This window comes from Castor canadensis, chromosome 12, assembly GCF_047511655.1.
Source record: "Castor canadensis chromosome 12, mCasCan1.hap1v2, whole genome shotgun sequence".
Lineage (NCBI taxonomy): Eukaryota > Metazoa > Chordata > Mammalia > Rodentia > Castoridae > Castor > Castor canadensis.
Genome location: NC_133397.1, coordinates 129,189,559 through 129,213,386, shown reverse-complemented (window position 1 = coordinate 129,213,386; position 23,828 = coordinate 129,189,559). Strand labels below are relative to the sequence as shown.

The following is a 23,828-nucleotide window of genomic DNA, read 5'->3' as shown; positions in this document are numbered from 1 at the left end:
AAGTATACCCCACAGGGAGCCCATCTCTAATGAAATGCTGCCCTTCCCTTGAATTGGACAGGCTTTGGGTTCACAGTCTATGTGGTTGTCTAATTGGAAAGAGGACATCAGGAGGGGGCTTTAGGAACAAAGAAGTTTAAAAGTTCAGAGAAGCAATAGCTGTCTTAGGTTATCAGTTCCAGAACCAGGGCATCTAGCAGAATTTTGTCTGGCTGAGTATAACAACTTTTTGTTCTTAATAGAAACTTTCATTAGAGTAGGCAGAGTCCATGAACTGAGTATATGGAAAGCAAGTTAGTAAGACCAACATTTGTAACAGTGGTGGTTACTGATTAAATTCTTTGACAGAAAAGAGCGAACCTAAGCTGATTCTCACAGAAGTAATTTGGGTGGTTTTTCTTTGGCAGTACTGGGGTTTGAACTCAGAGCCTCACACTTGCTAGGTAGGAACTCTACCACTTGAGCCACTCTGCCAACCCTTTTTTGTGTTGGCAAAAGATAGGTTCTCATGGCCAAGTACTAGTGGCTCACGCTTACAATCCTAGCTACTCAAAAGGCAGAGATCAGGAGGATCACAGTTTGAAACCAGCCCCAGGCAAGTAGTTTGTAAGACCCAATCTCAGAAAAACTCTTCACAAAAAAAAAGGGCTGGTGGAGTGGCTCAAGGTGCAGGCCCCAAGTTCAAACACCAGTACTGTTAAAAAAAAAAAAATCACAAAAAAGGGTTGGCATAGTGGCTTAAGCAGTAAGAGTGCCTGCCTAGCCGGTGTGAGGTGTGAGGCTGTGAGTTCAAATCCCAGTGCCACCCACCAAAAAGTAACGAGTTTGGGCTGGAGGCATAGCTCAAGCTGTAGAGCTCTGCCTAGCAAGTACAAGTTCCTGAGTTGACTCCAGTATGACCAAAAAAAAAAAAAAATCAGGGCTAAGGGTGTGATTCTAGTGATAGAATGCTTGCCTAGTAAGCAGAAGGTTCTGAGTTTTTAGAGAGAGAGAGAGAGAGAGAGAGAGAGAAGGTGTGTGGACAGGCATGATGGTACATGCCTGTAATCCCACACTCAGGAGGCTGAGCTGGGAGGACTGCAAGTTTGAAGCCAGTCTAGGCTACATAGCAAGATCCTGTCTCAACCACCGCCCCCAACCAAAAAAAAAAAAATGTTTGGTTGCAGATAACAGAAATTGTTTACAGTGGATTGGATAGGAATTTGTCCTTATATAAGGATAATTATAGAGCCAATATTTATTATACACATATTATGGGTGAGATAGAGTTCCAGCTGCTTACATGAATTACTAATTTTATCTTTACAATATATTACAGATAAGGAAATAGAAGCATGGAGAAAGTAGTAATTTGCTAAGTATTATGTAACAAAAATTCAGCAATCCAGGGCTAATACAACTTTCAAGGATGTTAACAGTGCTGGAGTTTCCTGTTTTTCTGTTTCACCACCATCAGTCTGTGGCTTTTGTCCTCATGGTCACAAAACAGCTGCTGTTACATTTGGTGTGCACCACCACGCCTGGCTTGGATTCATAACTTTATGGGCCACTGGGAGGTGGTGGAAGCTTTTGGAGGTGGAGCCTGGTTGAAGACCTAGGTCACTGGGGGCTCCTCTTTAAGGTGTGACTGCCCCTTCTTCCTGACCACCATGAGGTGAGCAGCTCTCCTCCACCACACCTTCTGCATGGTGCACTACCTTGTCATAGGCTTCAAACAACCAGACCAAGTGACAGTCAACTGAAATCTCTGAGAACGTGAGCCACACAAGCCTTTTTCTCCTTTAAGTTGATGTCACTTAGTTTTGTCACAGTGATGGAAATCTGACTAACACAATGGGTATACTACTCAAAGTCTTTTTCTGAGATCCTAAAGCTTTTAGGAAAAGGCCTTGCTTCTCAAACTCCACCCCCCCACCCCAATGTAAAAAGAGCATTGAAGCTGGGTGCTGGTGGCTCACATCTGTAATCCCAGATACTCAGGAGGCAGAGATCAGGAGAATGGTGGTTCCAGGGCATTCCAGGGCAAAAAGTTCTCCATAACCTGTCTGGAAAATACCTGTCACAATAAAAAGGGCTGATGAAGTGGCTCAAGTGGTAGAGTGCCTGCCTAGCAAGTAGAGGCCCTGAGTTCTATTAGGTCCCTGGCATTCTTGGGGCAGGAGGAAGGTCCCAAGGCTAGCACCAAAACCAGACCCCTGATTTATGACGGCTTGCCAAACTCCCCTGCTTGTTTCCCTGCTTGTTTCTCTGCTTACAAAATCTCAGGAACTTCCAGTTACTCAGCTAGCCAGGCATGCTGACCTGTTCCATCTGGTGATCACAGATAATCCGAGACCAGAGACTCTTTCAGTCCCTCATGGCTTGGCCCCTCCTATAAAGCCCATTACCCAATTCAGCCAAGCTGCTGAGCTCTGAACCCAAAAGAGTGACAGCCCTGCAGTCTGGTTCCTAATAAATCTTTCTTTTTTTTTTTTTTTTTAACTGTTTATCAAAATTTATTTAAAACTGTTGGTTTAGTCTTCTGTCCCAGAGCATCCATCTAGTTGCCTTTCAAAGGTTAAGCTGCCAAGTTTGCTGCTGCCATAGAAACCCTTGCATTTACCAGTGTAGCAGTGCTGTCTACCTGCATTTCTCCAACAATCTTTGGTGTCTAAGCAGGACTCTTGCCCTGTCTCTACATCTCAAATAGATAGGGACTAACTACAGGTGATTTCTACCACAGCAAGTTCTATCTTGAATCCGTAAGTCTTTGCTTTAAATCTTGTACTGTGCCCCGTCAAGCTGCCTCTTCATACCTTTTTTAAAAAGGTATACTCAATCTGGACCCAAACAGCTGTCCAGACTAAAATATGCACCCGGTAGTTGAAAAATATAACAGGTCCTGATGCAATTCATCTGTTTTCTCCCTTTCATCATCTTGTTATGCAGTACCCGTGTGCCCATGAGACTGGCTTGCTCTTTAGTACCTCAGTCAGTTCTCACCTCCCTTTGGCACTTAGCTGTCCATAAATGCCATCATCAAAATCCACATTGCATCCATTCCTCAGCACCAATCCTAACACAATGAAGCTCCAAACCCCGAAAGCAAAATCTTTCTTTTCTACACGTGGGGTGGTGTGGACTTTATTTGGCAGTTCCTTACAAGTTCAAACCTGAGTAACAAAAAGAGTACTGAAGACAAATTTATGAGAAGCTGTTATAATCGAATTGTGATAAAGTAAAACTTGAAAGGTAGCAATACAGGGAGGCTGAAGTAAGAAGACTACTAAGACCACTATTCAGAAGAAGCAGAAGAATGGAAGGTTATGCCCAATGTACTTAAAATGGCAAATGGCTCTGAAAGAAACATTGAGTGCTATTGCAGAAAATGAAGATGCTCTTGGCTCATTTTAGAGTATAGGCTGAGGGCTGTAGGCTTTATTTTGAAATGTGAGCAAAAGCAGTTTAGGCCACAAGAGGGACTTTTTCAGAGAGGAAAAAAACATGGTATTCATGATCCCTGTGACACAATATGGGGACAAAATTACACATGAAAGCACTGCGATGTGAGGCTAGAGATACTCAGAACCGGCAGTCTCAGCCTGTCTGTCGGCTAAGTCTCCTCGGAAAGTTCTGTATTCCTAAAATGAACAGCTTTGCACGAGCGCATCCTCCGATTTCATTACAACCAGGTAAGACTGCAAACAGGTAAAGAGGAAAAACCCGTGAGTCTACAAATCTTCCCACGAGCAGTAGCTCCTGGTGAGGGAGCCTGAGGCTGGGCCGCAAGCGTGGCAGGACGTTTAACGTTGACACCTGGGTCTTCTCCCGCAGCAGGCAGTGCCACCGGGCAGGAACCAGGCATGAAACCCGGAGAGGTTCCCCCGCGGGCTGCACGGCCCTTAGGAAGGAGCCTCAGCACGCAAGTCCGGCCAACTCTTCAAAGCCACGGCGGCGCCGACTATTGTGTCGGCCGCAGCGGAAGAACTCGGCCCTCCGCGACGTTAAAGAGTCCCTCTTTGTTCGCCCGGGCGGCGGACGCAGCGCGAGGTGTGCTTCCGCGCTCGCCGCGCAGGCCCCGCCCCCTCGCGGCCCTGGAGCGCTGCCATTCGGCCCCGGAGTCGCTCCGCGTACCCAGAATGCACTGGCAGTCCGCGGGAAACCAAAATGGCGAAGGGCTGTAGCGAAGCGGTCTGTGTTTGAGGCCGGTGTGAGGACGCTCGCTGTACCCGCAGCCTCGGCCACAAGGACCTCGGTTGTGCGTGCGTATGTGCGGGGCTCCCGGTGGGGCGGGTGCCCAGTGAGAGCCCGGACGCGCAGGGGAAGCGCCCACGGGGACGTGATTGGTTCTGTTTTCCTGTATGAAGCGGTTGGCACCACTGAAGTGACCGAATGAGGTGAGAGACGGTGGCCCGGGAAGTGACTCTTCCGGAGGAGGTAGGGGGAGGAGGAAGAGAGGCAGGCAGCATAAAGGGAAAGATGGAGGACGAGGTGAGGTGGGGGCCCCGTTCGTGGTGCGTTGGCCTTTCTCCGAGCGCGGGGATGCGAGAGCCGCTAGCGCGCGTGGACAAAGTCGGGGCGTCCTGGGGCGTCGGGAGCCCGCGGGCGGCGTCGAGGCCCTGCTCCGACGGCAGGAAGGAACCCGGCGGGAGGCGGCGGAGGAGCAGCGCGAACCTGTGACGAGGGATGGGGAACCGAGGGGAGGAGCGTTAGGAAGTGAGCTGAATGTGCGGGAGGGCTGCCTAGGCCTTGGGGGGCGCCCAGGGAAGTGGCAGAGGGTGGTAGGAGTGTGGAATGGGGGTGACGAGGGTCCCGTGTACTGGCCAGGCCGAAAATGCGGGTACCCCCTAAGCTTCCAGGGAAGAGGAGGGGTCGGGGAGCGAGGGGTGCCCTCCATCCGTGTGCATCTAGAATCTGTTCAACTAAGTCTCACTCCAGCCCTTCTCGGGTATATGTCTGTATTGTATTCCTTTTCACCACTGAGGGAATTACAGCTTAAGGGATTTTTAACCCATTTGCCAAGATTTTTTAACATTTCGCCATAGCCCGCACTCTTAACTGTCTGTTACAATCTGGTGTCCTTGGTTGCTAGAATTTTTCTTTGGAAAGCAATTAGCAATTAGCAGTAACAGATGGATTTATCAGGGTGATTTCTTTTAGGAAGAGTGAGGGTTTGTGAACAATGGGGAAAGGGTTTTGTTTTTGTTTTTTTTAACATTTAACTTAGGTTAGCGGTGGAAACCCTACCATACTAACTCGGATACGAAAACCTAGGTCGTTCTGTGTATGGCATTCAGGAAAGCCCTATGAGGTCAGTAGAAACAGAACTATGTAAATGGTGCCTGATTTAGCTTGACTCCAGATGCTCTAGTAGTAGTAACTTTCTCCTTCAGATTATTGCCATGTGACTCTCCTGTGTACCTTGTCTACAGACTGGCTTCAATTTCCATGTTTTCCTTTTCCCTTGAAGATTCCTTTTTGGCAGTGAATTGCAAAAAATAGTTGAATTAAAAGTGTTTATCGTGGGTAAAATAAAATCTACTTATAAGTTCCTAAGTGACCTTTCGGGACGTCAGACGGTGCTTTAAATGAAACCATTTCGACTGAGGTTTACCCCTCCCCCAAGTGTTTGCAGTGAAACCTTGAGAGGGAATGCAAAGTGCTTGGCTGTTTTTTGAGTTGCCAAATGTAAAAATGTATTTGAATTCACGCTTTAAAATTTGCTCACCTTCAGTTGTTTTCTGTTTTTTTCTAAAGTGCTAAAAATGTTCTAAATATTTGAATTAAGAATGCACCTGTTTCCTGATACTGCATATTTATAATGTTAATATGCATTAATGGAAATTTATATGAAATGCACACCCAGTTTGTGAGGTAGAGATATAGAAATCACTTGGATAAACATTTTTTCTAGATGACACAAGTAATCTTTTAAGTTATGCATGCTGCTTGAAAGCTCTGTTCAGAATTTTATTCTGTATATTCTGCTATGGGTGATTAACTCTGATGTCATGGATTATAAATAGACCTTTTCATTAGGTCTTTGTAAAGAATAATTTGTTTTATTCATACTTTAGCATAGTCTTTACATCTGACTTGAGGAAACTGGACGTATAGTGATAATCCGTTTTAGCAGATGGGGAAATTTGCTCTAAAGAGTTGCCACAACCAGCATTTGTAGCTTGGTTGTTCTGAGAGTGATGGACATTTGGAGTGTATTCATTTTCTTGGCCATTGTAAGTAATGCTATGGATATTCATGTACAGAGTTTCTGTAGACATACTTTCATTCTTCTTGAGATAGTATCTGAATGTGAAATTGCAATCAGATGATGACTCTGTGTCAACATTCTGAGGAGCCAGCAAACTTTTCCAGAGACTGCACCAGTTTACAATTCTAGCAGCAATTATGAGGTTTCTAATTTCTCAACATACTCACCTGTACTTGTTATTATCTCTCCTTTGGATTATAATCATTCTATTGGGTATGAAGTAGTGTGTCATGGTGGTTTTGATTTTCATTTTCTGATAGTAGTGAGGTTGAGCATCTTTACTATTTATATTTATTTATTTAATTTATTTGGTGGGCCTGGGGTTTGAACTCAGAGCTTTGCACTTGCAAAGCAGGTGCTCTGCTTGAGACACAAGCCTGAGGCTTGCAGACTGTTTGCCTGTGCTGGCCTCTAACTGCCATCCTCCCTATCTCAAACCCCCAAGTAAGCAGGATCACAGACATGAGCCACTAGTACCCAGCTTTGTATACATTCCTTAGAACTTTTTTTTTTTAAGGTCTTTTGCCCATTAATTTTTTTTTTTCCTTCACTCCACCAACCCTATTTTTTGTGAAGGGTTTTTTGAGATAGGGTCTTGAGAATTGTTTCCTCGGACTGGCTTCGAACTTCGATTCTCCTGTACTCTGTCTCCTGAGTAGCTAGGATTACAGCTGTGAGCCACCAGCACCTGGCTAAAAAATTTTTTTCTTAATTGTTGAGTTGTAAAAATTCTTTGTATACTTTAGATACATGTCCCTTCTCAGATACATGATCTGCAGACTTTTTTTTTTTTTCTCATTTTGTGAATTATCTTTTCACTTTGTTGATGGTGTCCTTTGAAGTATAAAGCTTTCAATTTTTTTTGGTGGTACTGGGATTTGAACTCAGCCTCATACTTGCTAGGCAGGTGCTCTACTGCTTGACCCACTCTGCTAGCCCAGTTTTTGCTTTTTTATTGTTAAACTTACTTCTTAGCAGTTTGTTCTTTTTGCTGCATTTGGAAATAGAATTTTTCTTAATTTTATTTTCTGATTGTTCATTGCTAGTGTATAGAAATGCAGTTATTTTGTGTATTGATCTTATATTTTGCAAACTTGTTGAATTCATTTGTTATAATAGTTTTTTGGGGTGGATATTCTGAATTTTTGAGTTTTTCCTTACAATGTTAATTTTTGTACTGTGTGTATTGGTGACACAGTACTTTAAAAAAATAATACATATAAGAAAGTGAGTAATGATGCTGGGCTCTTACGTGAGTTGATAGGAAGAGCATTCTCCTTTCGATTTTTACCTTGGGAAATGAGCTGAACATGTAAGCTTACTATGAACTGCACCCTCTCCCACAACCATCTGATGGTAGGGAATAAAAGATGCCTCAGTATTTAATCATTTCTCCTCCGGGGCTGCTAACCACCCATTCTCTGTGTGTACTGGCACTCTTGGATGTATGTCTATATACATTGGCAATGAGGAGTATTTTTGTACTGCCAACCACCAGCTACTGATTATAAGATACCATCAGTTGTAAGAGAAGCTCTACATCTCAGACCTAAAATAGGAAAATTATATGTCTTTTAGTTAATGACTTCTATAGGCATTCGGATCTACTATAGCTCTTTTTTTTTTTTTTTCTGTTTATCAAAATTTATTTAAACTGTTGGTTTAGTCTTTTGTCCCAGAGCATCCATCTAGTTACCTGCAACAAAAATATCACTTTAAGCTACATTTCCACATTTCAATTTAAAATGGCACTTGGGAAACACAGAATACTGTAGCTCTTTAGACAAAGAGTGACTAATAAATTACAGTTGAATTAAGGACTAGGAATATAGCTCAGTTATAGAGTGCCTAGCATGTACAAAGCCCTGGGTGTCCATCCCAGCACCACTAAACCAAAACACAAAACTTACAAAATAAGCCATGAGGTTAATGGCAGGAAAGTCCACAGGTCAGTTGGGAGTCTGTGTGTGCTAACTGTGAAGGAGATAATGGCCTGAAGTAAGGCAGTGGTTGTAAGAGATACCTGAGAGTCTTTAAGAAAGAACAGCAGGATTCCGTGAATATTTAGTGTGTTAGCGAAGATTCAAGGACAACAAATTTCTAGCTTGAGAAATGGTCAAATAGGAATGGCATTAACTGAGGGAACACTGGAAGAAGGGAAGGAGTTTGAAGAGTTTGATGTCAGTTTAAGTCAGAGGTACCAGGAGAATCCAAGTGGAGGATAGGCAACTGGAAATAAGGATCTAAAGCTTTTCGAGATAGGATGGGGCTGGAGATAAGAGATTTAGAAATTGCCCATAGGAAAAGTAGGTACTCAGAGTAGGAAAACTTGTAGAAGAGGAGGGAACCTTGAGCTACTCCAATATTGAGAGTAGGCAGAGAATGAAGAATCAGAAGGAAGAAACAGGAATGGCCGAAGAAGTGAGAGGAGAGTCACATCCTGTAGGTGGCAGTTATCTCAGATCAATTGCAAGAAATGGGTCATAATCACCAGTTATCATATAAAGGATGAATACTGTGAGAACCAAAATGAAAGTATTGTCTGGTATTTGGTCGTTTGGAGGTTTTTGATGTAGTTGTTAAACAGTTATCGGGAAAAAGTCAGCTTGCAATGCATTAAATAGAAAGTGCTTTTTAGGGTGCTGGGCACTGGTACTCACACCTGTAATCCAAGCTACTTAGGAGGCAGAGATCAGGAGGACCACAGTTCAAAGCCAGCCCCATCAAATAGTTCACAAGACCCTGACTCGAAAAACCAATCACAAAAAAGGGCTGGCAGAGTGGCTCAAGGTGTAGGCCCAGAGTTCAAGCCCCAGAACTGCCCCCTCCAAGTGTTTTTTTCTTTTCTTTTCTTTTCTTTTTTTTTTTTTTTGGTAAGGTACTAGGGTTTGAATTCAGGACTTCGTGCTTGCCAGGCAGGTGCTCTACCACTTGAGCCATGCCTTCAACCTCAGTGCTTTTTAAAGTTTATTTGGTGAAAAGAATGAGAAAAAATGGAAATAATTCATAAGAATTTTTGTTGGTTTTGTTTTTAATTTGATTTTGATTATGGCAGATTTGTGCCCAAGAGAATTGGAGGGAATTTAAAATAAAGGGAGATTATTGATGAAGTGAGATTTTTGATATGAGATCTCTCTAATACCAGAGAGAAGAGGCATGTTCTCTTAGAGAAAGGGAAGAGGTAAGTGCTTTTTGTGGTTGGGTTTAGGAAAAAAGAGGTGAGGAAAAAGTTAAGAAATTTCATATTTTGCAGATTCTGTTTTCTGTAAATGATCACCCTACCTTATAAGTGAAGAGGTTAAGTGTCCCAATAGAACTTCCATCAGGTTTCTGTTTCTGGAGGTTGTACATAACAGAAATAATTACAATATTTTAGAAAAGTTATCTTTGTACATTAGTTACTTTGCATATATGTGTAGTTATAACACCTATTTTTTGGGGGTGTGCCTTGTGCATGCTTAAGTGTACTACCACTGAGCTGTGCTCCCAGCCCAAGTTCCTAAACTTTTGAAAAATGTGTAATTATTTTCTCCTGTTTGCAAGTTCCCCGAGACCAGGAGATTTAGGGCTTACTCCATCTTGAGCTTTCAGCTAATTGAGGAATATCTGCTGGATGTTACCTCTTGAGTTATTCCTAGGAAAGTTTTTTTGTGGTTTAGAATTGCAGTTTAATATTATTCAGATGCTTTAAACACACAGGAACAAATCAGTTGTTTTGAGATCACTTTCTTCTATCTGCCTGTAGGTTCTTACAGATACTAAACCTCTCTATTGCATCTCAGTTTGGGGAGTTGTTTTTGGATTTTTTGTTTGTTTGCTTTGTGATACTGGGATTGAATGCAGGGCTTCACACTGCACTACCACTTCGATACCAGTTCATGAAGTCTCCATCATTAGATAGAAGGCGTTTATGCAGTCCTGGTTAAAAACACTTCTTAGTACTAAAAATACTTTTATAATTTCAAAACATTCTCATAATTTTGGATCCTAATGACATTACCTCTTAATCTTAACATCAACAAGTATCTATTGACTGTCCAACATGAAGAAAGTCCTGTACTTTGACAAACATGGGGAATTTTTTAAATTGTTACTGGATACATAATGGGGACTTTTCTAAATGGAATATAGCCTTAGATATTAAAGATATGTTGTTGAACAGACATTTTCACTGTCCTTGTGGAGCATGCAATATTATTAGGAGGGATGGGGAGGAGTAGGAGAAAACAGACAGACAAACACACACACAGACACATATACACTCCCCCATCTCCTGTGTAGTATGTTTGCTAAAACTGTTTAACTTTGCCTTTAGTCATGATGAAACAATAAGACAGATCGGAATGTGGAACATGTTACCAAGATAGCCACTTGTAAAAATGCTATGTTAGAAAAACACACAAAACAAGGACACAGTTAAAATTAAAGATGGCAAAAGAGACATTGTTCTAGTGGCTGGTCAACAGAAAATTACAGATTCTTATATCTGTAGATGCATCCAGGCAGGATGTGGAAACAGTGAGGGTGACAATAAAAGTTTATTAAAGGCCAGGGAAAGGAGCTACAAAAGGCCATGGTGGGCCAGGTGAGATCTAAAAGCAGAGAGAGAACTCTGTTTTAGGGTGCTTTTAAAACCTGCATTAAAAAAAAAAAAAAAAACCTGCATTAACCAGTGGAGGGGGAAAACCCGGGGCAGTTTTTTGATCACCAGCAATCAGTGAGTGGGGAGAGATTTGGGCTGTTCCTTGGCTAGGGTGTGATCAGCCTCCTCTCCCCTCCCCTCCCCTCCCCTCCCCTCCCCTTCCCTCCCCTTCCTTTCACAGTACTAGGGCTTGAACTCAGGGCCTTCACCTTGAGCCACTCCACCAGCCCTAGTTTTGTGAAGGGTTTTTTCGACATAGGGTCTCCTAGAACTATTTGCCCAGGGCTGGCTTCGAACCACAATCCTCCTGATCTCTGCCTTCTGAGTAGCTAGGATTACAGGGGCGAGCCATTCAGCGCCCAGTGATATTTATGTTTTTATCTCTGGGACAGCAGAGGGCAGAATCACCCCTGGAGGCTTTTTGAAGCATTGGACTGAAGTAAGGAGTTCAGCATGAAATGTGCCGAGAATAAGTTACATGAGGTCTGAGGAGTTCCATGGCATCTTTTCTATGTCCTGGCTGCCTCAACCACATGACAATCAAATGCATATGATAGAAAACATGTGGTATTTGTCTTTATGAGTCTGGCTTATTTTGCTTAACATACTGATCCCTAGTTTCATCCATTTTCCTGTAAATGATACAATGTTGATCTTTATGGTATATGTACTCTGTCTTCTTTATATATTTATTTGTTGCTATGCACCTAAGCTGATTGTGTAACTTGGCTATTGTGAATAGTGCCTCAGTAATACACATGGTTGTGCAGGTATCTCTATTGTATGCTGACTGTGAGTCCTTTGGGTGTATGCCCAGGAGTGGTATAGCAGGATCATATGGTAATTCTATTTTTAGTTTTTTGGGGAACCTCCGTACTGATTTCCAGAGCAATTGGGCAAGATCTGAGGGCATGGGTAAAGTGTCAGAGCTCCTGCCTAGCAAGCACAAGGCCCCGAGTTCAAACCCCAGTACTATAGCAACAACAACAACAAAAACTATGGAATTCAGAGTGACTGGACTAACTTACATTCCCATCAAGGGTGCATAAGTCCCACTTCCTTTACCTTTGCCAGCATTGGTTGTTGTTTCCTTTATGATTGCCTTTCTGACTGGGGTAAGATGGAATCTCAGTGTAGTTTCAATTTGTATTTCCTTGATGGTTAAAGATGTTGGACATTTTTTCAATTATTTATTAGCCACTTGTACTTCCAGGACTGTCTTTTGAATTCATCTCTTCATTACTGGCAGATGAATTTTGTTTTTTGACAGTTAGTAATAGTCTGGATTTTTGTTGGATGATTAGCTGGCAAATTTTTCTCCCATTCTATAGGTTATTTTTTCACTCTGGTAATTGTTTCCTTTGATAAGCAGAGGTTTTTAATTTGGTATAATCTCTTTGGCAATTTTTTTTTTTTTGATGGTACTGGGGTTCAAATTCAGGTGCTCCACCACTGAGCCACCCTTCCAGTCCTTTTTTTTGTGTGGGTTATTTTCGAGATAGTGTCTTGTGAACTATTTGCTTGGACTGACTTTGAACCTCAGTCCTCCTGATCTTTACCTCCAGAGAGTATTGCAGGGGTGAGGAACTGGTACCTGGCCCCATGTGTCAATTCTTGTCATTTTTTGAGCCTTTGGAATCCTATTTGGAAAGTCCTTGCCTATGGTTCTATCTTAAGTGTTTCTCCTATGTGTTTCTGTAGTAGTTTCAGTTTCTGCTCTTACATGAAGGTCTTTGATCCATTTTGAATTGATTTTTGTACAGTGAGAGACAGGAACTTCGTTTCATTCTTTTACACTGTTCCTTTGTTGAGAATCTGAAGGCTGTAGCTATGTGGGTTTATTTCTGGGTTCCCTCTTTTATTCCATTGGTCTGTATATTTGATTTTTTTTGTGCCAGCACAATGCTGTTTTTGCTACTATGGCTCTGTGGTATAATCTGAAATTGGGTATGTGATACCTCCAACATTCCTCTTTTTGCTCAGGATTGCTTTGGCTATTTGAGTCTTTTGTGCTTCCATATAAATAAATTTTAGAATTGTTTTTTTCTAGGGTTTTTTTTTTTTTTGTGGTAGTGAGGTTTGAACTCAGGGCCTACACCTCGATCCACTCCACCAGCCGTTTTTTGTGATGGGTTTTTTTCGAGAGAGGGTCTTTTGAACTATTTGCCTGGGCTGGCTTTGAACTGCCATCCTTCTGATCTCTGCCTCCTGATTAGCTAGGATTACAGGTGTGAGCTACCTGTGCCTGGCTCTGCCCAGTTTATTGAAATGGGGGCTTGTTAACTTTTTTTGCCTGGACTGACCTCGATCGAACCACAATCCTCCTGATCTCTGCTTCCCAAGTATATAGGACTATAGGTGCGAACCTTTGTGCTTGGCCCATCAAAGCTGTCTGGTCTTTTAATGTTGGCATTCATAGCTATGAAATCCCTTTTTTTTTTTTCCCTTTTTCTTTTATTATTCATATGTGCATACAAGGCTTGGGTCATTTCTCCCCCCTGCCCCCACCCCCTCCCTTACCACCCACTCCGCCCCCTCCCTCTCCCCCTCCCCTCAATACCCAGCAGAAACTATTTTGCCCTTATTTCTAATTTTGTTGTAGAGAGAGTATAAGCAGTAACAGGAAGGGACAAGGGTTTTTGCTGGTTGAGATAAGGATAGCTATACAGGGCATTGACTCACATTGATTTCCTGTGCGTGGGTGTTACCTTCTAGGTTAATTCTTTTTGATCTAACCTTTTCTCTAGTACCTGTTCCCCTTTTTCTATTGGCCTCAGTTGCTTTTAAGGTATCTGCTTTAGTTTCTCTGCGTTAAGGGCAACAAATGCTAGCTAGTTTTTTAGGTGTCTTACTTATCCTCACCCCTTCCTTGTGTGCTCTCGCTTTTATCATGTGCTCATAGTCTAATCCCATAAAATCCCTTTTTAAAAGGCCAGTTTTGTTTTCATTTTCATTTGATTCTAGGAAATTTTTTACATTCTTCCCACACCCCCCCCCTTCGATTTTTTCATCTACCCTCTCATCATTCAGAAGTGTCTTTGTTGAGTCTCTGTGTTTGTATAATTTCTGTAGTCTTTTCCTATTGATTTCTAGTTTTATTCCATTATGATCTGATAAGATGCAATAAGTTACTTTAATATTTTATACTTGTTAAGACTGATTTTATGACCTCAATTGTGATCTGATCTGCTTTGGAGAAAGTTCCATGGGCTGTTGAGATGAATATGTATTGCATAGCTGTTGAGTGGACAGTTCTGTAGATGTCTGTTAAGTAGTAAGTAGTACATTTAGTATGTGGGGCAGGTTAACTCTGGAATCTCTGTGTTGATTTTTTTTTTTTGCCTGGAGGATCTGTATTCAACCCCCCCTGTTATATCTGTACCTATTCAGGGAGAGAGAAACAGAGAGAAAGAGAGAGAGAATGTGTGTGGGGAGGGGGTTGGCAGTACTGGGGATTGAACTCAAGGCCTGATGATTGCTGGGCAAAGGCTCTACCACTCGAGCCATGCCCCGTTCTGTTTTTGCTTTAATTTGTTTTCAGATACAGTCTTGTGCTTTTGCCTGGAATCAGCCTGAGACAGCAATCCTCCTAACTTATTTATGTCTCTTGAGTAGCTGGGATTATCATTAATGGTAGTTGTGCCAACATTTCTTTTTTTTTTTGCCTGTTTGGACTTGGCCTGTGCTAGGTAGACATGCACTCTTCCACTTGAGCTCTCCCCCAGCCTGAGACTTGATTTTTGAGATAGGGTCTTGCTAACTTTTTTGCTTTTGCTGGCCTTGAACTACATTCCTCCTGCCTCTGCCTCCTGAGTAGCTGGGATTGCAGGCTCACCACTGTGTCCACCTGTACTGTTTGCTTTATGAAACTGGGTACACCGAAGTTCGGTGCATGCATATTTACAATTGTTCTATCTTCTTGATGGGTTGTACCCTTCATTAATATGTTGTGACCTTCTTAGTTCCCTTCTTACTTATTTTTGCTTGATGTTTGCTTTATCACATATGAAAATAGCTTTTCCTACTTACTTTCAGATTCCATTTGCTTGGAATACTGAGTTTCATCTTTTTACTTTGATTTTGTGTGCCTTTGCCAGTGAGGTGAGTTTCTTGTAGACAGTAAGCAGTTGTGTCTTTGTGTCTTTGTTTCTTTCTTTTTTTTAATCCATTTGCCAATTTGTATCCTTTAATTGGCCAGTTAGGACCATTTACATTTAGTTTATCATTGAGAGGTCTGTACTAACTTCCCCTCTTTTTTATCTTAGAGGTTTGCTGGTTTATTGAGTTAATAATGTTGGATTATTTTCCTTATCTCATTTGTTTATTCTTCCAGTGAGATTTATCCTGTCCCAAACTCTCATGCTCATGTGTGTCTTCTTCCTCTGTGTGTACCTATTCCTTTAAGCGTCTTCTGCAGTATGGATTAGTGGTGATGAGTTACTTCAGTTTATGCCTATCGTGGAAGATCTTTACATTTCCTTCAATTTTAAAGGATAACTTTGCAAGATATAGTAGTCTTGGTTGGCAGTTAATTTTGTTTTAGGACTTGAAATACATTAGTCCGTGCTCTCCTAGCCTTTAGGGTTTTTCTAAGAACCTATCATCCTGATAGGTTTGCCTTCATAATTGACTTGGTGTTTCTTTATCGCAGCTTTCGGTATTTTTTTCTTTCCCTATATTTTTGGCTTTTTAACTGTGATATGGCATGAAGAGCTTTTTTTTTTTTTTTTTTGGTTATGTCTGTTTGGGGTTCTAAAAGCCTTAATTAAGTACTCAGATGTCCATTTCTTTCCCTAGATTTGGGAAATTTTGTGCTGTGATTCCATTGAATAAGTTTTCTGTGCTATTACTCTGTATGTTGATTCCCTCTTTCACACCACAGAATCATGGGTTTGGTTTCAGTTTTGTCACAGATGTCTTAGATGTTGTCATGATTGCTGGGTTTTTTTCCTTTATTGCTGTCCGAATGTAATAATTTCTCAAGTACATATTTTCCTCTCCTCCTCCTGTCATAATTCCTCAACTTGTCTTCACTCTCTGATATTCTTTCTTTCATCTGTTCTGGTCTGTTGGTGATATTAGTGATGCTTTCCATTGAATTTTTAAGTTTGATTTATTGAGCTTTTCCTTTCCATGATTTCCTTTTTTTTTAAGTAAGAATCTCTATTTTTACTAAATTTCTTATCCAGTTCCAGGTACTTTAGTCATGTGTATTTTTTTGAATCTTCTTTGAGGTCATTGATCAGTTTTAAAAGTAGACTTTTGAATTATTTGTCTGCATTTCTTTCATTTCAGTATCTTTAGATTTATTGTTGAAAAGCTGTAAACTTTTAAAGGAGTCATTTTAACCTTGCCTTTTCATATTTAAGTTGTTATTTGCACAGCTATTGGGATTGGATGGATCTCTTCTGGTCTTATTTGAAGCTCTCAGTGAGCAGATTTCTCTTGGGTTAAATCCCAAGTACCCCTGAGAGAGGAGAAGACAGACTGCTGTCGCAGCAGCAGTACCAAAAGAAACCAGATAAAGAAACTAAAATCAAAGCCAACTACTGTACCACCATAACCATAGAAAAGAAAATGGCAAAAATAATGTAGAATATTTATGAAGTGTGAAGGCCAGGAATGGTGGTGGATGCTTGTAATCCCAGGTATTCAGGAGACATAGATAGGGGAATCTCCAAGGCTGGCCCTGGGCAAAATTAAGACCCTATCTGAAAAATAAAGCAAAAATGGCTGCGGCATAGCTCAAGTGGCAGAGTGCTTTCCTAGCAAGCACAAGGCCCTGAGTTCAAACCCTAAGTACTGCTTTACAAAATAAAATTAAAAAAAAAAATCACATCAACCTAAGAGGTCCAACATAGTGTAAACAGAAAAATGGAGGAAGAAAATTATCACAGGAAAAGGACTTAATTAAAGGGAAAGTATTAATAAATGGATGGAATACAGTGAGGGTACAGAAGGGGAAAAAGGAAAGAAAAGCATGGTTAAACAAAAAGAAAAGAATGTGAGGAAGATGAAAAGAGCAAGCGATAAAAAAGATCTCATTACAAAATAATGAAAAAATATGTAAAAATTAAGTAAAGTTAAGAGGAATAAAACAAAAACAAAATTATTTTTAAAAAAGGATAAGAACAGTACTAAAATATTCTGAAACAAATTGAAAAGGTGTAAAAACTGGCAAAGAACTGGAGAAGTTTTCTTCTGGTTCCTCTATGATTGTAATCTGCCGGGGGATGTGTGTGTGTGTCTAGTATAGTTCCTACTGTTCAGGCTGGTGCTGTGTGCAGGCTGAGGGCCAGGTTGGTCAAGGGTCAGGTGTCAGCTTTTGGGCTGAATTCACTTTAGAAGTGTTTCTTTGTATAATGGAAACTGGTGCTTTACCCAGCGAACTTTGCTGGGCAGGTTCCCACTCAATCCAGAGACCCTTCAGTTTGGGCAAAGCCTGGGAGAGTGGGTGAAATAAGCAGAACATAGATCTGCACTGGAAGGAGTGAACCAGGGAATCTGGCATTTTGCCTGCCTGGAGTGAACCACTCTGCAGGATGGAGGAGGCTGGGGAAGTTGAGCAGTTCCCCCTCCTCCTCATGCCCCCCAGCACACCTGGGCTCATTGATCTCAGTCCCATCCTACAACAGACCACATATGGCAGTGAGGCAGCTCTAGGGCCTAAGCAGGCCGCAGCGGGCTAGGTCACACTTGATCAAAACCTGTGTGATAATCCCAGAACAAGGTGAGTTTATGTACATGCTGATTTTTTAAGCTGTCAGTGTCTGCAACTTTCAAATGCATTAGCATTTGAAAGAGAGATAAGGAAAGAAAATGAATGTGAAATACTAATTGGTGAATCAGTAAGCCTAAAGGTATTATGTTCTTTTGAGTGTCAGTTTTCAAAATAGAGAATTGGGGGAAAAAAGAAACATTTTTAAAAACAAGTTGTCTGACATGATATTGGCGAGCTCACTTTGTTAAAAATTACTTAGAAGGATCAGCTATGCAAAAAAAAGAAATGGAGTGGGGAGAGTAGTTTTGGAGGCAGGTACAAAATGTGTGTTTGTGGGAAAGATTTTGCTGTTTTGTTTTTGGTGATACTGGGGTTTGAACACAGGACCTTTAGCTTGCAAGTTGGGTCCCCTACCACTTGAGCCATACCCCTAAGCCTGTGTTTTCTCATCCCCGCCCCCCACTTCCTTCCATGAGATGGGCTTGCTATGTAGCCCAGTCTGGCCTTGCATTTCTGGGTTCAAGCCATCTTCCTGTTCCTCTTGAATAGCTCAGACTGCAGGCATATATCACCACAAGTAAGTTCTTGTTGTCTGTCTCTCCCTCCAGTCTTGGGCCTCACCCTACCACTGAGCTATAACCCCAGCTCCTAGGTCTTGGTTTTTGAATTGATAGTACAGTATGGCTAGATCTTGAGCTCAAAGACAGTGTTATAGGAGGAGAAAAGTAATCTGCACTATTTGATTTATAGCATTTTTGGACTATTATCTTTTGGTTTTTTTGTTTTGATGGTACTGGCATTTGAATCAGAAAGTTATGTTTGCTAGGCAGGCATTCTACCACTTGAACCACACTGCTAGCCCTTTTGTATTAGGTTTTTTTCACAAACTGTTTGTACAGGGTTCTTTGAACCATGATCTTCCTGATCTCTGCCTCCTAAGTAGCTAAACTTATAGGCATGAGCTACCACCACCTGGCTGTAATAAGTCTCAGTTTTGTTGATGTTTGAAGAAATAATTACAGAATCCTTTTGTATTTATGTGAATGAAACTCTTAAATGCAGAACTTTGAAAAAGAATGCTAGAAATAATTGTCCTTGAACATTTTGTTTTGTCAAAATTAAGGACAGCCAATGATTACTATCTCAGGAAACTTAACCAAGTTGAATCTTCTCTAGAAATACATCATTTTATCACTGGTAGATGACACCAATTAGACCTATAAAAGCCTTGTAGCTAAACATTCTGTGGACAAGACACGATCTCACTGTTTATTAATTTGGAAAATATTCTTAGCTTCTTTTTTTGAATTTTGTGACATAACTTCATAGTTTGGATCCAGTTCATACTTTGGAATTTTTTTTCAGTACTGGGATTTGAACTCTGCCTACACCTTGAACTACGCCATCAGCCATTTTTTGTGAAGGATTTTTTCGGGATAGGGTCTCAAGAACCATTTGCTTGTGCTGGATTTGAACCTTCCCATCTCTGCCTCCTGAGTAGATAGGATTATAGGCAGGATCCACAGGTACCTGGCTATATACTTTGGAACTTTTTAACTCTAAGGCAGAATTAGTGACTTTGCAGCAAGGACCCTCAGTCCTGTTATTTCTTCCTCCCTGTTCTTAGGAACAAATGAAAATCCTGCACTTTCCATTCAACTGAATCTTGCCTGTATTATTGGTAGAGTCTTACTTATGTAGTATAATCGGCTTTAACATTTCTGAACTTGCACATGAATGCATGCACCCACCATCTTCTTCTGGTGGTATTGGTGTTTGAATTCAGGGCCTTGAGTTTGCACCTCATAGTTTTGCTCGGACCATCCTCAGTCTGAGATCCTCCTACCAATGGTTTCCTACGTAGCTGGGATCACAGGGGCACAGGGTCTCTAATTTTTTGCCTGGGTTGAACCTCATCCTCCTGACCACCACCTCTGGAGTAACTGGGGTTACGGGTAATTCAGTCTGATAGGACCCTGGTCTGAGGAATGCCTTGTGTTGACTGTCTGTCTGTCTGTCTATCTCTCTTTCTATCTCAATCTCTCTCTTGATTTTAGGGTCTTGTGTAAGCGATCTAGCACTTGATCTATGCCCTTTTGTTTTTGAGACAAAAACAGGCTTGAGTGCCCGGTTTATACTGGCTTTTTGATTCTGTATGTATTAGTAAATTAGAAGCTTTGTGTAGTAGAATATGTGCTTTCATTGCTTGATAGAGGATTTACTTACTAGTATGTGGATAGATAAGTACAAACTTTGATTTAAGAGATATTTTTAAGAACTTACTTTATATCAGACACTGAAAAGTTTTAGGGATCCAGTGCTGAGAAAACTGTTTCTTTTCAATCATATGTTTCATTTGTTTACATAGAATTATTAGGTCATAAATTTCTAGAAAATCCCTTCTGCTTTTAACATATTTTACACAGTCATCAGCAGGGTTGTGGAAATGCAAATATTCTTTTGTTAATATGAATGCTCCAGGATTCCCACCCCCAAGCCTCCTTTGACCTCCTAGAGGCAGTAAACTTTGAGAAAGTGCAAACTAAACTCAACTGGTTTTAATCTGTCCTTCTTAACTCCATGCAGTCTGATGCAATCTGGCATTTGAACTCAGCCTGACTTTTTTTTTTTCTGTAATACTGGGATTTGAACTGAGGGTCTACACCTTGAGCCACTCCATCAGCCCTTTTTTTGTGTTGGGTGTTTTTGAGATAGGGTCTTACAAACTATTTGCCTGGACTGGCTTTGAACTACAATCCTTCTGATCTCTGTCTCCTGAGTAGCTCAGATTAGAGGTGTGAGCCACTGGCACCAGACTCAGCATGATTTCTGAATTGTTAAATTCATTACCCAGTTTTTATGACTCATTTCATCTAACATATTGAGTAGGTTCATCTGATACATTGTGTACTCTTAGTTACCCTTGTTTTTAATATTTTAATTTCTGTATTATTTTTCTGGTGGCTTCTTGTTCTAAAAGGATTCTTTTGCTCATCATTCAAATAAGAGTTTTCCAAAGATCCCCATACTTGACTTTTTTGATAAGGTTGGGATAGTGTTCTGACATAGAGTTGTCAGCTTTTTATTTTGGAAGGGAAGAATTATAAAAAAATTGCCATTGATCACTATCGTTTCTTCAAAGATACTTTAGCTTACATTTAAGAATAAGACGAAAACCCAGTGCTAGTGGCTCATGCTTATAATCCTAGCTATTCAGGAGGCAGAGATCAGGAGGATCAAGGTTCGAAGCCAGCCCAGACAGATAGTTCTTGAGCCCCTAGCTCAAAAATACCCAACATAAAACAGGGCTTGGTAGAGTGGTTCAAGTGATAAGAGCACCTGCCTGGCAAGTGTGAGGCCTTGAATTCAAACTCCAGTACTGCCAAAGAACAAACAAACAAAAAACTCAAACAAAATTTGCTTAGTTTTTTTTTTTTTTTGCACAATGAAATCTTTATCTTCAACTGTTCTATAGTGTTTCACTGTGTACTTTTCCACTATATCAACCTATTGTACAATTTGTTAGTTTCATTTTTCTTAGAGATTACTTTCTTAGAGTTCTGTTCTTGGATTTTTAGATCTGTAGACTTGGTGTACAGAAATTGTCTTAGGGCTTGCCTTCACCTTCACCCTGGGATTCCTTTGTCTGTGCTGTGCTGAATCCTTTGTCTCTTATTTGGTTTACTTTTTTTTTTTTTTGACGGCACTGGGGTTTGAACTTACGGCCTCATACCTCACATTTGTGCTGTTACGCTTGAGCTGCTGCCAGTGGGTGATAAATTTGAAAATGTGCAAATTTTACCCTCATTTTTGATTGATAATTTGGCTCATTATAAAGTTTATTTCATTTAGATTTTATTTTTTACTCTTTTTCTTTTCCCCTTGGCAGTACCAGGGTTTGAACTCTGGACTTCAAGCTTGCCAGGCAGGTGCTCTTCCACTTAAGGCATATGCCCAGCCAGCATTTCTGTTTTTAGGCTTTTTTTTTTTTTTTAAATTAATTTGGCAGTACTGGGATTTGAATTTAGGGCCTTGTACTTTCTAGGCAGGTGCTCTAGTATTGAAGTTCCCCCCAACTCAGACTTCAGTGAATCCACTGTCTTCTGGCTTCTAAGTTGCTGTAATGATAGCGTTATTATTGTCAGTCCTTTGTGAGATGCCTTTTCTCTAAACATAGTATCTTCCTGTATTCCTGGTTTTCTCATTACAGATCTTTTAAGTTTACTTTGTTGGATACTTGGTAGTCTGGTCTCAGTCTGGTGACTACTGTTCTTTAGTTCTAGGATATTTGTGTTTTTTTGTTGGATAATTTTCTGTCCACCATTTTTCTGTTTTCACATGTTGGACTTTGGGCTGGAGACATGGCTTAAGTGGTAGAGCACCTGCCTAGCAAGTAGGAAGCCTTAAGTTCAAGCCCCAGTATTGCCCTCTAAACCAAACCAAACAAAACACCAGTACTGTCACATGTTGGGCTTTTAGGTTGTTCTCTGACTTTTTTTTTTTTTTAGTATGGGGCTTTGAATTCAAGACCTCCTACTTGCTAGACAGGTGCTATACCACTTCAGCCAAGCCCCTAGTCCTGATCTTCTAACTTTCTTAATCTGTTTTCTCTTATTACCTGTCTTCAGTTTTTATTCTATTGAAAATTTTCTCTGTTAAAATTTTATTTCTTAAAGCTCTTAATCCTCTCTCCCTCGTCCCCTCCTCCCCCTTTCTACCTCTCTTTTTTCCCTTCCTTCCCTCCTCTCTTACTGAGTCAGGGTTTCACTTGTAACCCTGGCTGGCCTGGAACTCGCCATCCTTCTTTCTCTGCCTCTAAGTAGTGGAATTATAGGCATGTACTTCCATGCCTAATTTTTCTTATTTTATGGATACATTGTTTTCTCAGAGATCCGAAAATGTTACAGTTTTTTAAACCCTCTCCCCTTTAAAATTAAGCACAAATAGATTGCATAAAATAAATTTATATGTTGACAAATTGTTATGTTATATTGTAACCATGTTAGGGTCAAGAAATAGCACAAGTCACCAGATAACCAGAAGCCTGAAAGTTGATCACCATTCTGACTTAGGGTCATTTCTTTGTTTTTTTTTCCTTTATATTCTTAGGCATGTGTGCATCTTAAAGGTTGAAGTTTAATTTGCTAATTTTTATATACATGTTTTGGTTTTTTTTTCTGGTTAAAATCCTGTTTTTTTTTCTGTGCAGTTTATTTGTGGGAGAAACCATGTCATTTGACACATGCATTTCCAGCCAGGTGTGTGCTTCATACATCACCATTGTGTCATTGAACTTGTTTCTCTGCTTTTCCTATAAATTAGTGTCTAGATCTAGAGGACTAGAACTCAGGGCCTCACACTTGCTAGGTAGGTGCTCTGCCATTTGAGCATGCCCCCAGCCTTTTTTTACTTGTTATTTTTTGAGTAGGGACTTGCCTTTTTGCTGGGGGCAGGCTTAGATATGATCCTTATACTTAGGCCTCCCAGTAACTGAGATTACAGATGTGTTTTATCATGCCCAGTTTATTTGTTGAGATAGGGTCTCCTTAACGTTTTGTCCAGGCTGGGGATGGAACTTAGCGATTACATATTTTGAGACTGCTTAGCTCTGTTAACAAGTTTTAATATTTGGTTTTCATTATTCACATCAGAATACTTGATAATTTCTATTATGATTTCTTCTTTGACCTGTAGATTATTTAGACAGTGTCTGTCTTGATTTTCAAACTTTTAAAAGTTATCTTTTTGCTGGTATTTAGCCTTATTTGTAGCATTGTAGCCAAAGAACAGAATTTTATATTTGAAAATTGTTAAGACTTATAGCGGGTGTGGGACTCTCATCTGTAATCCTAGCTGTTTTCCAGAGGTGAACACTGGGAGGATCGCAGTTCAAGGCCAGCCTGGGCAAAAGTCTCCTGAGACCTCATCTCAGCCAGTACAAAGCTGGTCACATTGTGTATGTCTGACATTCCTGTTTATGCAAGAAGCATCAGAGGATGATCACAGTTCAGACTGGTTTATACCCACCCATCCAGGCATAAAAGCAAGACCCTACTTGAAAAAATAATTAAAATAGGGCTGGCTGGGTGGCTCACATGATAGATTGCCTGCCTAGGGAGTCTGAGGCCCTGAGTTCAAATCCCTGTGCCAACAGAAAAACAAAACAAAACAAAAAACTTACAGCAAAAAGAGCTTGTGGCATGGTTCAAGTGGTA

General features: G+C 40.8%; 1 protein-coding gene and 1 long non-coding RNA gene across 7 annotated transcripts in view; one reads left to right on the top strand and one right to left on the bottom strand.

Moving 5' to 3' along the window:
* Positions 1 to 2,482: 2,482 nt before the first annotated feature.
* On the bottom strand, positions 2,483 to 3,189 carry LOC141414974 (uncharacterized). The gene is made up of 2 exons (XR_012440008.1): positions 2,826 to 3,189; positions 2,483 to 2,795 (listed from the first exon to the last, which is right to left on the bottom strand). It is a non-coding gene; the product is annotated as an uncharacterized lncRNA (long non-coding RNA).
* Positions 3,190 to 4,102: 913 nt separating this feature from the next.
* Positions 4,103 to 23,828, top strand: part of Mtf2 (metal response element binding transcription factor 2) — a 58,601-nt gene continuing 38,875 nt past the window's right edge. For 5 of the 6 annotated variants that reach the window (XM_074050975.1, XM_020171846.2, XM_074050976.1 and 2 more), the window contains exon 1: positions 4,103 to 4,376. Coding sequence is in view for 2 of the 6 variants with exons in the window: in XM_074050974.1 (XP_073907075.1) it covers positions 4,372 to 4,376 (5 nt within the window). In the remaining 4 variants the exon portion in view is untranslated. The remainder of the gene's footprint in view (positions 4,377 to 23,828) is intronic. The other variant, XM_074050979.1, reaches the window with a different exon arrangement.